The 14,000-nt window shown below is 41.2% G+C and overlaps 1 protein-coding gene across 2 annotated transcripts in view; it reads right to left on the reverse strand.

The window, feature by feature from the left end:
- The window catches only part of LOC307014055 (BMP/retinoic acid-inducible neural-specific protein 3-like), a 54,817-nt gene extending 46,491 nt beyond the window's left edge, over positions 1–8,326 (reverse strand). Inside the window, exons 1-2 of one of the 2 annotated variants that reach the window (XM_079641738.1) lie at positions 7,723–8,326; positions 7,089–7,396 (exon numbers count right to left, since the gene is read on the reverse strand). In XM_079641738.1, coding sequence (XP_079497864.1) covers positions 7,089–7,342 — 254 coding nt within the window. In that variant the 5' untranslated portion in view covers positions 7,343–7,396; positions 7,723–8,326. Of the gene's footprint in view, positions 1–7,088; positions 7,400–7,722 lie in introns of both variants that reach the window. The other variant, XM_079641737.1, reaches the window with a different exon arrangement.
- Positions 8,327–14,000: the final 5,674 nt, after the last annotated feature.

Raw genomic sequence — 14,000 nt, forward strand, 5'->3', positions numbered from 1 at the left:
CAAAAATGCTTTTTTTACTCAGCTGATACCAGATACTCCCGATCTTTTCCCCGGGCGCTGTACAATAGCTGCCCACTGCTCCAAGTACTATGATGGGTAAAAAGCAGAGACTAAATGTCAATGTGTGTGCTGTGTGCATGAACTTGTGTGACCAATAAAGAAGGTTTCATCCTCCGATTCTATTCTATAAGAGATGGCAATGTCTGCAAAATGCAAGTTGCTCCTTTATACGGGTACTTTTGTACTAGAGAGTCAGGCCCTTTTTTGCTTCATGCGCCACTGAGCAACTTTCATAGGGATAACCGGGGTCCCGCCTCAATGCTGTATCCAGTTCTCTTTAGACTTCGATACATTGCATACGTCATTGACGCTTAATGGTACCTAATGTGCCAGTATTACGACGCTGACTGCCAAAATGTAGTACACTGGGGGTTAGAATTATTGGTCTAACTTGCACTGAGAATATATCCTTCTATTGACCACTCAAGACACCAGTTGAAATAATGGTAATTGAATACCCAAGACTTGTTTTGATTACATTACATTACATTACATTACATTGCATTTAGCTGACGCTTTTATCCAAAGCGACTTACAATAAGTGCATTCGACCAGGAAGATACAACCTTGAAGAAAACAGAATCATATAAGTACATCAGGTTTCATAGAGCCAAACATTTCAAGTGCTACTCAACTGGCATTTAGAAAGCCAGCCCTTTATTAGTATATAAATGCTTTGTTAGTAATTCTATCGCTCGAAGTGGAGTCTAAAGAGATGAGTTTTCAGTTTGCGTCGGAAGATGTGTAAGCTATCTGCTGTCCTGATTTCAATGGGGAGCTCATTCCACCATTTTGGAGCCAGGATAGCAAACCCACGTGTTTTTGCTGACGGGAACTTGGGTCCCCCTCGCAGTGCGGGTGCAGCGAGCTGTTTGGCTGATGCAGAGCGGAGTGCACGTGCTGGGGTGTACGGTTTAACCATGTCCTGGATGTAGGAAGGGCCAGATCCATTCACAGCATGGTACGCAAGTACCAGTGTCTTGAAGTGGATTCTAGCAGTTACTGGAAGCCAGTGAAGGGAGCGGAGGAGCGGTGTGGTGTGGGAGAATTTGGGAAGGTTGAAGACCAGACGAGCCGCTGCATTCTGGATGAGCTGCAGAGGTCGGATGGCACATGCAGGTAGACCAGCCAGGAGGGAGTTGCAGTAGTCTAGGCGTGAGATGACGAGAGCCTGGACCAGAATCTGCGCTGATGTCTGGGTCAGCTGGGGACGTATCCTCCTGATGTTGTAAAGCGTGTATCTGCAGCAGTTTTGATGATATAGTGAGACCTTTAGGGGACAAAATAACTTGCAACTACTAAAACGGGTATGCAATTCCTACCCCAATGATCATGGCTCAAACGTTCATGCAGTCACTCTTTCATAAAAGCCATTTCCATGGACCTCTGGCCCCGATAACTCCCCCATCACACACTTGTCAGAAGCCATAAGCTCTGCGCTGGGTGAAGCCCTTGTCACTGCCATCGCTGCTGGTGATCAAACAAAGAAGAGTGCCCAGCTTCTGTCCTGGAGACATATTCAACCTCCGAGTTGAGGACGTTAAACTTGTCTCTAACACAACAATGTCATTGAACAAGGCATGCATGAGAGAAAACTGCAGTTCAATGAGAACTCATTATACAGTTCTGCTCTCTCTGGCTCTGTTCCATCTTGTGTTTACAAAAAATCTTTGCCATAATCATTTCCAGGCACTCATATATCGATCATGAACAAACAAGAATATTGCAATGAGGATCATCATCATCCACCTGCATTTGCATTCTACATTGTGTGCAACAAGGTCATATTTGATTTGGTTACGTATGCCAGGAAAGTGGAGGGGCACAGGGGAAGAGCTGCAATGTGTTCTGCATTTAAAGGAACATAGCACCAACAATAAATGAAGTGTGAAATGAACTAACGTCTACTGGCTAATTGTCTATTGTAATTATACCAACGCAGGAAAGTCTTATTGATGCATACAAAAGAAGAGTTGCATTTCTTTTTTTTCATCTCATTATCCTCAAATTGCTTGGAATAATCTATGTTTGTGATTCTGGGACAAGGAACACAGTCTTGGAAGAAGTGCTGCATTGTTATACTGCCACAGATCTGTGCATCTGACTTATATGTTTAAATACACTAGCAATAACTTTAAGTGTCTTTTTACACTAAGGAATTTAAAAAGGCACTTTTGTAGGGTTTGGATCCCTCGATACAAATTGTCTTTGTTTACTATCCTAAGTTGACCCCTCCAATGTCAGAGGGACAGATGTACGTCGAAAGGATTGGGAATCGCCCCAACACAAACTCCAAACTGAACACTTCAATAGTTTTATCATTGCCTTCTGGAGTGTTTTGTTGATCTGGAGTCCTAACTCTATGTCGGGGCTCTCCAAAACCATTAAAAAATGTTTAAAAATAAAATGTGCCTTGTTAAGGAAGTTCACCTTGCTGAGGAGCACAACTTGGTCACGGTAAGGAAAATATAATGAGGCTGCTATAAAGATAACAATGTTATCTTTCATAAAAATATGGATTATAACTCTCAGCACGTAAAAGTCTTGCTGACCATACCTGACCTTTTTGATGGGAGGTTTTGTGATGCAATTCCAGCAAATGCCCTGCATTCGGGGGCAACAGCTATTGTCATGGACACTTAAGGTCTGCATAAACTGAAACAAAAGGCACATTTTATCTAAGACTGTATTTTACAAATATAAAAATAAATGCTTTTCCTCTTGCCTTTTGAGTTATTCATCTATCTAGCTTTACCACCGACTGTTAATCACTAATCAGCCTACCTTTAAACTGCGATATAACAGTGTATGCAAATGTGACAAAATATGTCCTTATGATATTATACATTTACACTGAATTGACAAATGTTATAAGAATTGAAAAGCCTCTGAGCTGCATATCTGTCTTAATAGGGCATACTTCCCTGTGCACCTACTTTATTATTACTACAATGTGTGTTTCATCCCTGCACATTGTGATATAATATTCTTTAATTCTCCCTTTTAAATTCCCGTTATTGCTGCCTACACGCCATGCAGTTGTACAACCATGTATTCCATCCAATTGTATAATCTATTTAAAATGTGTTTTCTCGTTTAAAGCATTTAAAACAAGAGAAAAGCAAATCATACATATGAAGCACATAAAGCACAACACTCCCTCCGAATCTTAATGACATGATTAAACACTGCAGCACACACATTGTTACATTATACCATGGCAATGCGTTCTTTCTACAAACGTTTTTGCATTCTATTTTCTCTACAAACATGTGTGCATATAATGAAACACTAATCCATAATTACATTGGAACGTCTCCTTACTTCACATAAAGTCAATGTAATAGCCAGTGGGTTGACAGGAGAAAAGATAGGAGAAAACACGGGAGATGAGGCGTGATATAAAAGTTATGGCCCATGAAGAAGAAGAAAGGAGGAGCTGACATTTTGACTAATATGCTACTGTCTATGGATATGGCTCGACTACTAGAAACCATGCAGCCAGAGCTTCTCACATTCACAGGAATGATTTTCCATCAGCACAAGCTTCTATATTATAAAATCAAATCTGCTTTTGTTCATTACACACCCATTTCCACCTCTGCACAAACTGCATGAATATGTCTTTAATTGGAAGTCATGCTTTCATTGTGAAAAAGCACAGCAGTCAATGAAGAAATTCTGCTAATTGCTTTAATTGTGTATTTTTCAAATATACCCAGGTGTATCTGTTGGGTGAGTGAACACAGCGGACCGCATTCATTATAAAATTAAAGCCACAAAGCTTTTAAGAGATTTGCCAGCCCCACTAGAAGAATACAAAGAATAACATAAATGAACAGATGTGTTTTAAAACAGCCATTTTCACATGCTTTTTCCTGCGATTACAGCTAAAGTAATAATGCTAAGTGCCTCCTGTTCCTGTTTTTCCACTGCCTTTGAAGCCGATAAATCTATTAATTTGTTGTTCTCATCTCCTTTCCAGTCTCTAAAGATTTGTTTATGCTATAAATGATGCTCTGACAGAAAACTGTAACTCTTAAAGCTTTTAACCCTCCTGTTATCCTCAGATTTACTTTAAATCCTTTCTCCTCTTTAAAACTCAAGACAATGATCATATTCCAAATGTTAACCAACATGTATGTCTCTGGTGCTTTAGGTATCTTAGTTGAAAAAAAGTTACATACAATCAAGAAACAGCTGCGGGTAAAATGTACCCGTTGGCGGTTCTAGTGTTAAATGTCATGTTTTAATTAGAATTATAAATGGCTACAAGCTGTACTGCTGCAGTGGCTGGCCAGCAGGGGGGGGTAAATCTCTGGTTCCTCTCATGTCCCCTTCCTCTGTACTAAAACTCCTCCGGTCCTCCCTCTCATCCTCAACTCCCTCTCCCCTGCCCCCTGACTGGAAAGGCCAACTGAGCTCTGGAGAATATTTATGAGCGAGGGAGAGCAATTGGTTTGAGATCATTCGACAAGGGAGGGAGTGAGGGTGGGGGATGGCAAAAAGGAGGCAGGGGAAAAGAGAGAAAATAAAGATAGATAGACATGGAGATAAAAGCAGAGGCAGGGGTTGGATTTTAATCATTTTTTTAAACCTCTTTTAACCCAGTTGTTCATTAGAATGAATAATCTATTATATGTTTCCATCTCAGAATTTATAGTTGGAGCCTTTTCTACAGCTGCATTGAGGAAAAGAAAATGGTGAAACTGCTCCTCAGTTCTATAAGAGACCAGTTTGGGTTTCAGATTTAAATTACAAAAAGTAGAAGTGACGATTCAAGAGCCAATAAGAAAGCTTTTACTGACCCATAAAGGAAAGGTAATGTGTCGGCAAGAAGCAAACCCCTGTTGTTGATCAATACGAATGACCCAGAGATTACTTTGCCTAGATTCTTTTGGCTTTTTGGGAGCAACAGAAATACAAAACTGTGCAGCCCGTTGCATTTCGGAGGCACTTCTGATCTTTTCAGTTCTAAGATAACTGGCATCCTTGACATCTCAGCGATTGATGAAAGTGCTTCGGTTGCACGATATTTAAAGCTTGAAAGGACTTGTTTTTCAAGGCAAGGGAAGCGAAATGATGGTGCAGGAACATTGTTCCACTTTTAGAAATGGTGATATTATTCCTCCTCACTTGAGTTACTATTGGGTTTTTGTTCTAATTGGTCAGCCTAGTTCTCTTAAGAGGAAACCGAAAAGGCCACTGTAGCTCAAGGGGAAAGGAGGGTTACACACTTGTCAAGATTGCATTTCTGATTGGCTCATAGAGGTCAGTACTGTAGGTTACAGACTGCTTAAATAAATGTATAGTTTGGAAACTAGTCAGAACAAATCGGTGTGAGTGAACTGTGAATGCAAATATCTGTTAGATGTGCATGCCAAGGGTGGAGACAGGAAGTCAAAAACACCTAAGGCGAGAAAAGAAGGAAGAAGGACCAGCAGAGAGGCAAGGGAGCAAGTGATGGATGCGAGGGAGCCAACAGCGCTACATTCTCTATCTTTCCCTGGTATTGTCACTCCTGTCAGCTGCTAAATGCCAGTGTCACTCAAACTTCTGTTCAGCTGGCATCGGCCCCTCCACTTCACGGCTGCTGACGCTCCCCAAGCATCGTTATCATCAACGGGTATCACAACACTTACCTGGCTCAACAAACAGCCACAGATACATACACTCAAGTATGCATGCCCTATCACACTTAGATGTTGTTGTTGTTGTCTAAAATCAGTTTTACTTTTTCATTAAATTCGAAAAAACAATATCCATTTGGGCTGCTCTACGCAAGAAAAAAAGAGACATTTCTCAACCTCTGGAGGACCATGAGAGACTGGAGTGAAAATAAACCAAAATATATCTCACACACACACACACACACACACACACACACACACACACACACACACACACACACACACACACACACACACACACACACACACACACACACACACACACACACACACACACACACACACACACACACACACACACACACACACACACACACACACACACACACACACACACACACACACACACACACACACACACACACACACACACACACACAATGTTGTCCCTACAGTAATATCCTTTGTGTGGGTCATACTGCCTTAATCAGACACTTAGCCAAAGGCTAAATGTTAAGATTACATGCTAAAGAAAATACAACAAAAAAACAGTGGAATATACACGCACACACACGCTCGCATACACACAGACGCATATTTACAATTGTGAAAAGCCTGCTGGGTACAGTTAATGTTTACAGCTGTTAAACTGTGGTTTGTGAACTTTGATGGAATTGCAATAAACATTCTTTCTTTTGAGGTATATTTGAAACAGCATAAATGTTCTTTTTTATATACATGACATCCAAGTTGCTAACTTATCATATAGTCTGTGAATGTATTGGTGGGAGTTTGCATCTTGAAATGCTGTTCCGTAATCCTGTAATTTCTATTTAAATAGAAAAACTGAAGAGAAATGTCTTGGTATGGAGCTTTCAAACAATCCCCCTTCAGCTCCTAAGCACACACCCACTATACTTCACATCACACACTTCTGAAGCCAACCTTTCTTCCCACTGTCACACATCAACTGGCTCAGTCAGATATCTGTTACGTCCCGCTGCTTTGCCCAAACCCTCCTGCGGTATCTCCGCTTGAGTTTCAACTGATATGCAGCATTCGGAGGTTTTGTATCGTACTCAAAGCATATGTCTCTGCTGCCCACAAAAAAAGGAGGCAGTCGCACCCAGAGATGCCTGCATCTGTTCAGAGTACATGCAGAGCTTTGTATGCAAAACTCCACTAAGTAATCGTCTCAAAGCTTCATCCCACAGCGTGCACTTAATCTGCATATTTAATACTCTACAGAAAAGTGCGATGTGATTTCTTGCTTATACTTTTCTGAAATCCCTTTTTTTCACAAAGTAAGACCAAAAAAAGGCTTTTGGTTCATTTCACAAAAAAGCATCTCAGCTTTGCAGACAGTCATCCCTGACCCTTCTAATCACAGTTCCTCACCTGTATATCTTGTACTTGGTGGTGAATCCTTGCTGGTAGCGCTCTGTGAAATCAACAAACTCCTGGGAGTGGTGAAAGGGTCCCTTGTCTGACAGGAGCCAGCCCAGTCGCCCACCTGAGCCCCCGAAGCCAGCCCCTGCATGGTCCGCTGCCCCGGCCCCTAGTGTCACCCAGCTCTGGAGCAGGCTTAGTGTTAACCACTTCCATAGAAACATGAGGGCCGTCAGTCTAGTGGAGATGCACGGGCCACTCATGCTGCTTCCCCCGGCCCCGGTGACTCGTCATTCTCCCTGCACTCTGGATGAGTCCTGCTGGGAAGGGAGGAAGGAGAGGAAGAGTGAGAGGAGTTGAAGCAGGGCACAGACAGAGAACAATAAGGTTGTAATTTCGTTTTGGGCGTGAGTGGCATGAAGATGAACTGAGAGGAATGATTTTCTTCAGCATGGCTGAGTAAGAAATCATTAAATAAAGGTCTCTATTTCTAAATGTTGGACATTTTAATGTAGTCTAGTCTAGGCTACAATTAAAAGCAAATGCAATTTTAAACTCTTGTACCTTAACATTTTAAATTGTAGAAAATATTCCAGCAGGGAGAAAATAATGACCTTGTTGTTAGATTATGCTGATTTGTTACCTTTTTCTGTAAATGTTGTGTTCCCTGGTTAGTCTCCTCAAAATCCCCTGATAGGACCGTGAAGTTGGGTTCGGTTCCTCACCAAAACGCGACGACATTGGCTTTTTTTAGGTGAGGATTATCGCCGAAATGCAAACAGACTCACACTTATGAACAGCCGAACTTGAGCTAAACAGGACATCCAACCTCCCGAGAGTGCACTCTTCTCCTCTTTCTCACAGTGGCATATTTCCAAGCGGAGACGCGATGCGCAGTAGTTTCTGTAGGTCCAATCCAACGGAATGAGTCGCAGCGGACCCTTCGGCTTCCAGAGCGCGCAGGTGAAACCTTCCAAGTGGACCAATTCTTTTAACAGCACAGTAGGTATTGGAATTCGGTGAATGTGCAGGGGCCAAATGACCCACCGCACATGAGAAGCGTCGCTGGGTGCTGCCTTCTAACTCATTGTTGCTCCTTATTGGAGAGTCGCGCACAGGGCGCATGCAGGGAGCACGGAAACCCGCTGATGCTGCTGACGGTGCCTGGACTCCCAGCGCACTGAATGTGTGAATGGATATCGCGGAGCTCTCTCCCTCCGCCTGTACCATACCCCCGCATTTTAATGTATTCCAGTAGCGAGCACTCTCCCGGTTGGCTGAGGCGTAACTGAAGGAAGTGAGAGTAGGAGGTGTTCATATTCAGAAGAAGGGGGGGAGGGGGGGTGGACAGGTTGGATGAGGCAATGGTCAGAGGGGCCGACGTGAAGAAGTTACCTGCTGTTGAGATTAAAATAAATGAAAGACAGGAAAACCGGAAATAGTATGGGATGAGGATAAAAGCAGCAAATATCAATTTAGGTCATTTACAGTATTCTTTTTTTTATTTCAAAAAAATAGATGCGAAAAAATGCAAGATCTATTCTCTAATTTAATGCAAATAAAAAATAATTATAAAAAGACACTATATAATATGGAAAGTTAAGTTGTTCAAAGAACCAGGAGAGGTGTAATTTGATTAAATGCATTAATATTCCAGGACTCTGCCAGATAGAGCCAATTACTAATTGTAAATTGTTCAAATGGATTTAATTTGGTCTCAATCAAAAGTTTGAGCCATCTGAATAATGACTTTAATGATGGCCGTGGTGATGGTGATGCTGAATAGGATGATGATGACGATTCTGAGGGAGCAGAGGGTGTTTTCAGCCCCCTGCAGTTACTCTTGTTATCTCTATTGCCCTCTTCCTCCTTCTCCTTTTCTTCCTGCAGAATAATCATCACTTTTACCATCAGCAAACTTAATTAGATCTGCTCTATCCCCGCTCTATCCGCGCGCCTGAGTCGGACACAGAATGGATCAGAGAGGCAGAGAGCAGGGAGGGATATGTGCTGCCTTTCAGCTGTCCTGCAGACGTTCAAAGCGGGGGTTTATACAGGGATTGGATTAGAGAAATGAACACCATTGAGTCGCGAGATTCACTGGGTCCCAAACTCAAAGAGAAACTGAAATCCCGTGGCATTGGGACTTGCACATTCTGGGTGAAAGAATGAGTTGATTTGTCACGGTTTCATCATCACGTCTTGGGATTCGGTGGCTTTTCCTTCTGACCCTGCCTTGAAGCCATACAGACTTGTGAAGGACAACTACCTAATAGGAAGAGACATTCTATGGTCTATAGTGTTTTTTTGCATGAGGAATTGTTCTCAGTTTTTTAGGTTGCAATATAACTGACCATTATAAGTTTGCCTGCAAACACATAGTGAATAAAATATAATTCAGCATCATGGCTCATTACTTTCATGGATTGACATTGCATTTTAGGCAATTTTTTGAATGTTGTTTGAGATTTCAGAGCCCCAAAACTCAAATGAGCAGAGTGGAAACAAGTCCCTGCAGCTCATATTTACCGGCTGAAATAAATCATTCATCAATTTGTGTGCGTTTGTGAGTGCGAGATGAGATGAGTTTCCACTATGTGATGCGCTCGCAAGCAACTGTGCTTGTTTATTTAGTTTTAAGAGTGTCATTCTAGGCAACATCATCGATTGCCAAATGATGCAAAACAAAGATCTCAATGGAGACCAGATTTAAACCGGCACTTCACAAGAAAAAAAAGATTAAAGTGAATGTTCCAGCAAAGGGCTCATTATGGCTCCAGAATGGTAGAAGAAATGTGTAGGTCACAGTGGCTGAGCAGTGACCTGCAGTATAACAAAGATTCATCTTATGCTCTTTGAGGCCCATGTAACCAAAGATTTCAAATGCGGAACCTTGGCAACCGCATTCAGCAGAGGTCTGGAAATGTGCAAACCATAAAGAAATGCAACTTGGAATTGAATGCGAGTATTATCCATGGACCCCATAAATGATCATACATTAGTTATTGTCGTTAGATAGATTTGTGCAGCCATTATTACTGAACAGAAAATGTATGCTAACTAACCCCTGCAATAACATAATATTGATTTGCCACTTGGGGGCAGCTGAAACAAGTTATGAATGTAACCATCTACATATTATGATTGAAGTTTAATGTTAGTCCAATACCACTATCTATTCAGCCCTGTTTGTCTTCTCTACAGTACTAATTTCTGAAGGAAACATCTTGCTCTTTCGATGCCAAATGTTCAACAGCAAGTCACTAACTGTGTCTGTCTGCGTTTTGGTGATGAGCCACATGGTTTACAAACCCAAGTTCTCGCTTTAGATACAGTATCATTTTTATGATGGCCCACCCTTCTGTTTCTCGGTGCGATGCACCAGGTTTTTAATTAAATCCTATCTGTGTTAACACAAGATGCTCAGAGCAAGTTCCCCAGAGTTAAGAAGTCGTAGTTTAGAAAGCACAAAAGTTGACGTTGGAACACACTGGATGGTACCATCAACAAACTTTCTCCGTAGTAACTAAGGGGTTAAATACGGAGCCCAAAACACTTCCATTAGGAGAAAAATGCTGTTTCAAAAACGATGCAAATAAAACAGCACAAATGTGCAAAAACACATGCAAATGAGGAGACATCTTCACCTACTTGACAACACATGCACAGCATTTAGAAAACATTCAACAACTTGAGGAAACATGAAGCTTTTACTAAAATGTGCTCCATAAAAAAAACGTTCAAGCAGGGACACTAAAAACTGATGCACACAGTGGGGCTGGAGCGCTTGTTGGTGTACAGGGATTATAAAGTCTCCAACTGTTACCACCACAGGAAACTAAACTAAAATCTATGTTTTGATTGCATTATTCCTACTGCCAATATCACACATCTGCTGTAAGCTAGCTAACGTAGCAAACCTAATTTCAAATATAGCCTACTGTCAAAACACATACGATTATGAAACAGACTAGCTCTGTGAGAGCAACAGATATGTATCAGGTACAGCTAAAGTACATGGCTTCATATGATAAATGCAATGTAACACATATTACGACCCTGGGTCGTAAGGTCATTTGTGTGTGCATTTTTCCCTCCTCCTGTGTCTGTGAGTGTGTCTGTGTGTGTGTGAGTAAGCAGGTGGTGCCCGATAGCTGATTAGCTACCTTCAACCTGTTGATTGGTCCACCTGAAGAAGAAGGGAGCATTTAAGCTGCAGCCATGCAGTTCCTCGGTCGCTCTCTCCGACTAGACTTCTCCTACTCCCAACACAACTTTGCAATGTCTGTCCTTTTATGCTGAGTGCTTAGTTATACTGTATGCCGGTCATTCTCTTGTGTTGTGAGACTGTGTTAGAAAAGCGACTAAACCTGTCTGTGTAGACACACTTTATGTTTTTCTTAGGAGTGCAAAACCCTTTTCTTTTGGAATATTCGTTTTCTTCTGTTTTTGCATTAGAGTAGGTAAGATTTTTGTACATTTATTTTTCTCATTTGTTAGGTAAGATTTTTGTGTTAAAAGGTTTTCTTTGTTTTGTGGTTTTGCTACTCCCGTGTGTAATTTAATTTTGGGTAATTAAATTGACCAAACGCTTTCTGTATGTTCTTGGGAGTGGGAAAAGTGGGGAGAGTGCATTTTATGCTGCGCCTAGGTTCCCCTAGGTCTGGGCGTAACACAGAAAAGAACATCTATAGTTCATCAAGCCACTTTGTCCATGTTTAAGTCATCATCAAAGGCTCTACCAGCAATTGTTGGGTTATGGGACAGCAAGCAGGAAAAAACCCTGGTCAGCTAATCCACCACAGATACAGAAACAATCACATTCCTAGTGTATTCACACACGTCCACCTGACTGGAACCATTTTAAAGAAACAGGAAAAACCGTCATGCAACTCTTAGCAGACAGGATAGAGATGTGTACTCTAATAAGAATTATTATTTTTGTTAAGCAACACTGTGTACAACTGATCCTCCGGGCAGTCCAGCAATTATTACGCACTGCATAATAATAACAACCTGCAAATGTTTTTTATGTTGGCAAACAGCTGGCACACAGACCTCGGGCTGAGGTCTCGTCTCTGAGTGAGTGTGTGTAACCCTAACAAGTCGTGGAGAGGACCGAGGCAGTTGCATTTATTCAGCACTGAGACAGATAGTCATTAGGGGAGGTAAATATTCACTTAAGCTTGGGCGTGCTCATTGACGCCACTCAAGGGTCTTTGTGAGGACTGATCAGGGAACTGAGTGAAGCTGAGGTTTTAATTATCCTGAAAACCTGACAGCCTTTGTCAGTGCTTTGTCACAGCAGTCTTGGCTTTACGCATTCTCTCATCTTGAATTACGGGACGGGAGAAATCCAGAGTTTGCTTGACACATCAAGGTGCTAGATGAAATATGCGCCTCGTCGTATTCCGTGCAGATGCGTTTCTGCTCAGACAATAAAGCTTCAAAGTTATCCACCTACAGGCTTTGACGGATAAATCGTCTTCTTTGTTCAGATAAATAGCACTAAGTAGTGGAGCAGAATGCCAGCTAACTGCTTTTTTGAAAAATGAAACTCATCCTTACTTAATGTTGTCCGGAGTACAGATGTCAGCGCGGCCAGAGGCTTGCATAATGTGGTGATTAAAAGAGCCAAATGCCTGACAGCGCTTTAATCAGTATCTGCATTACTTATTGCTCATCTGGGTCACCCAACTCGCCATTAATCAACTTAAGAAAATGCTGATGTTCTTTTTAGACTTGAGTAGGATTGCACACGTTTTTCTTTGTTTGAGTACAATAAATACGGTTTCTAATTAACTGTCTGGTGCACTGTGAAAACTTGTGTTGTTCTCTGACTGTACGAGTCATCATTGTGTTGCGCAAACAGAGAAGAGTCAATAGATAAGTCAGGGCCGCAAGGCTGTTTCAGGGATTAACAGCTGATGTTTCAATGTTTTAGGGCATGCTTTTCATCAAAGGGGCCCTATTATGCTAATTTTCAGATTCATGTTTCTATTTTGTGCCTCTAATGTGACATGTTTACATGCTTTAATGTTCAAAAAGTGCTTAATTTCTGTATTAAGCACTTCGGACCCTCTGCCTAAAACCAGAGCCAAGTGTGCTCTGATTGGTCAAATGGCCGGCTCTGTGTGGTGATTGACAAACTACTCAGAGATGTCCCGCTCTATACATATACTTATAACGCTAGCCAATTGAAGTGCAAAACGTTAAAGGGATGTCACTATGTTATGGAAGTAAAGAAAGGAGTCCAATTGGGCCTTTTTTCCCTGTAGTTATATTCTTCTTCCTGCCAATAAGCAGATGTATTCATGCAAGTTTAGGGGCATGTGTTTTATTTTCACTAGTAGTTAATTATTTCTGAGGTTGTATATGTGTGAAAAATCTGCAACTTGAGTTGAGAAAGTGTGGATTAAGCTGCGTGAAAATACATAAATAACAGAAATATCTGCACATTCCAATCTCATCTGTCATCAGCTCATATGAAAACAGATGTTTGAAGACACCGTGTTAACCCGTTATACAGAAATATATGCAATATGTGTTCACATGACCATATTGACTATATCTAAATCTATAAATAATAATAATAATAATAATGCATTTATTTTATAAGGCGCCTTTCAAGGCACTCAAGGTCGCCGTACAACAAGGTTAAAAACAATTTTTACAAACATAGTTAAAAGCAAAACACAGTTTAAAAACATAACTACTAAAAACATACATAGACATACATGTGTCTATAAATGTAGTGTATGGGCCAGTATGTTGCAAAAATAAAACATTTTTGTTGTTGCGTTGTATGATAACGGTCTCCTATACAAAATAGCAAATGTCTTTCAGAGGGAATGGAATTGCCTACCTAATAAGGTTTACTTTTCCATTATAGGCAGCATTGCTTATATAAAATATATTTGC

This window comes from Notothenia rossii (genome assembly GCF_949606895.1).
Source record: "Notothenia rossii genome assembly, chromosome: 1".
Taxonomy (NCBI): Eukaryota; Metazoa; Chordata; class Actinopteri; order Perciformes; family Nototheniidae; genus Notothenia; species Notothenia rossii.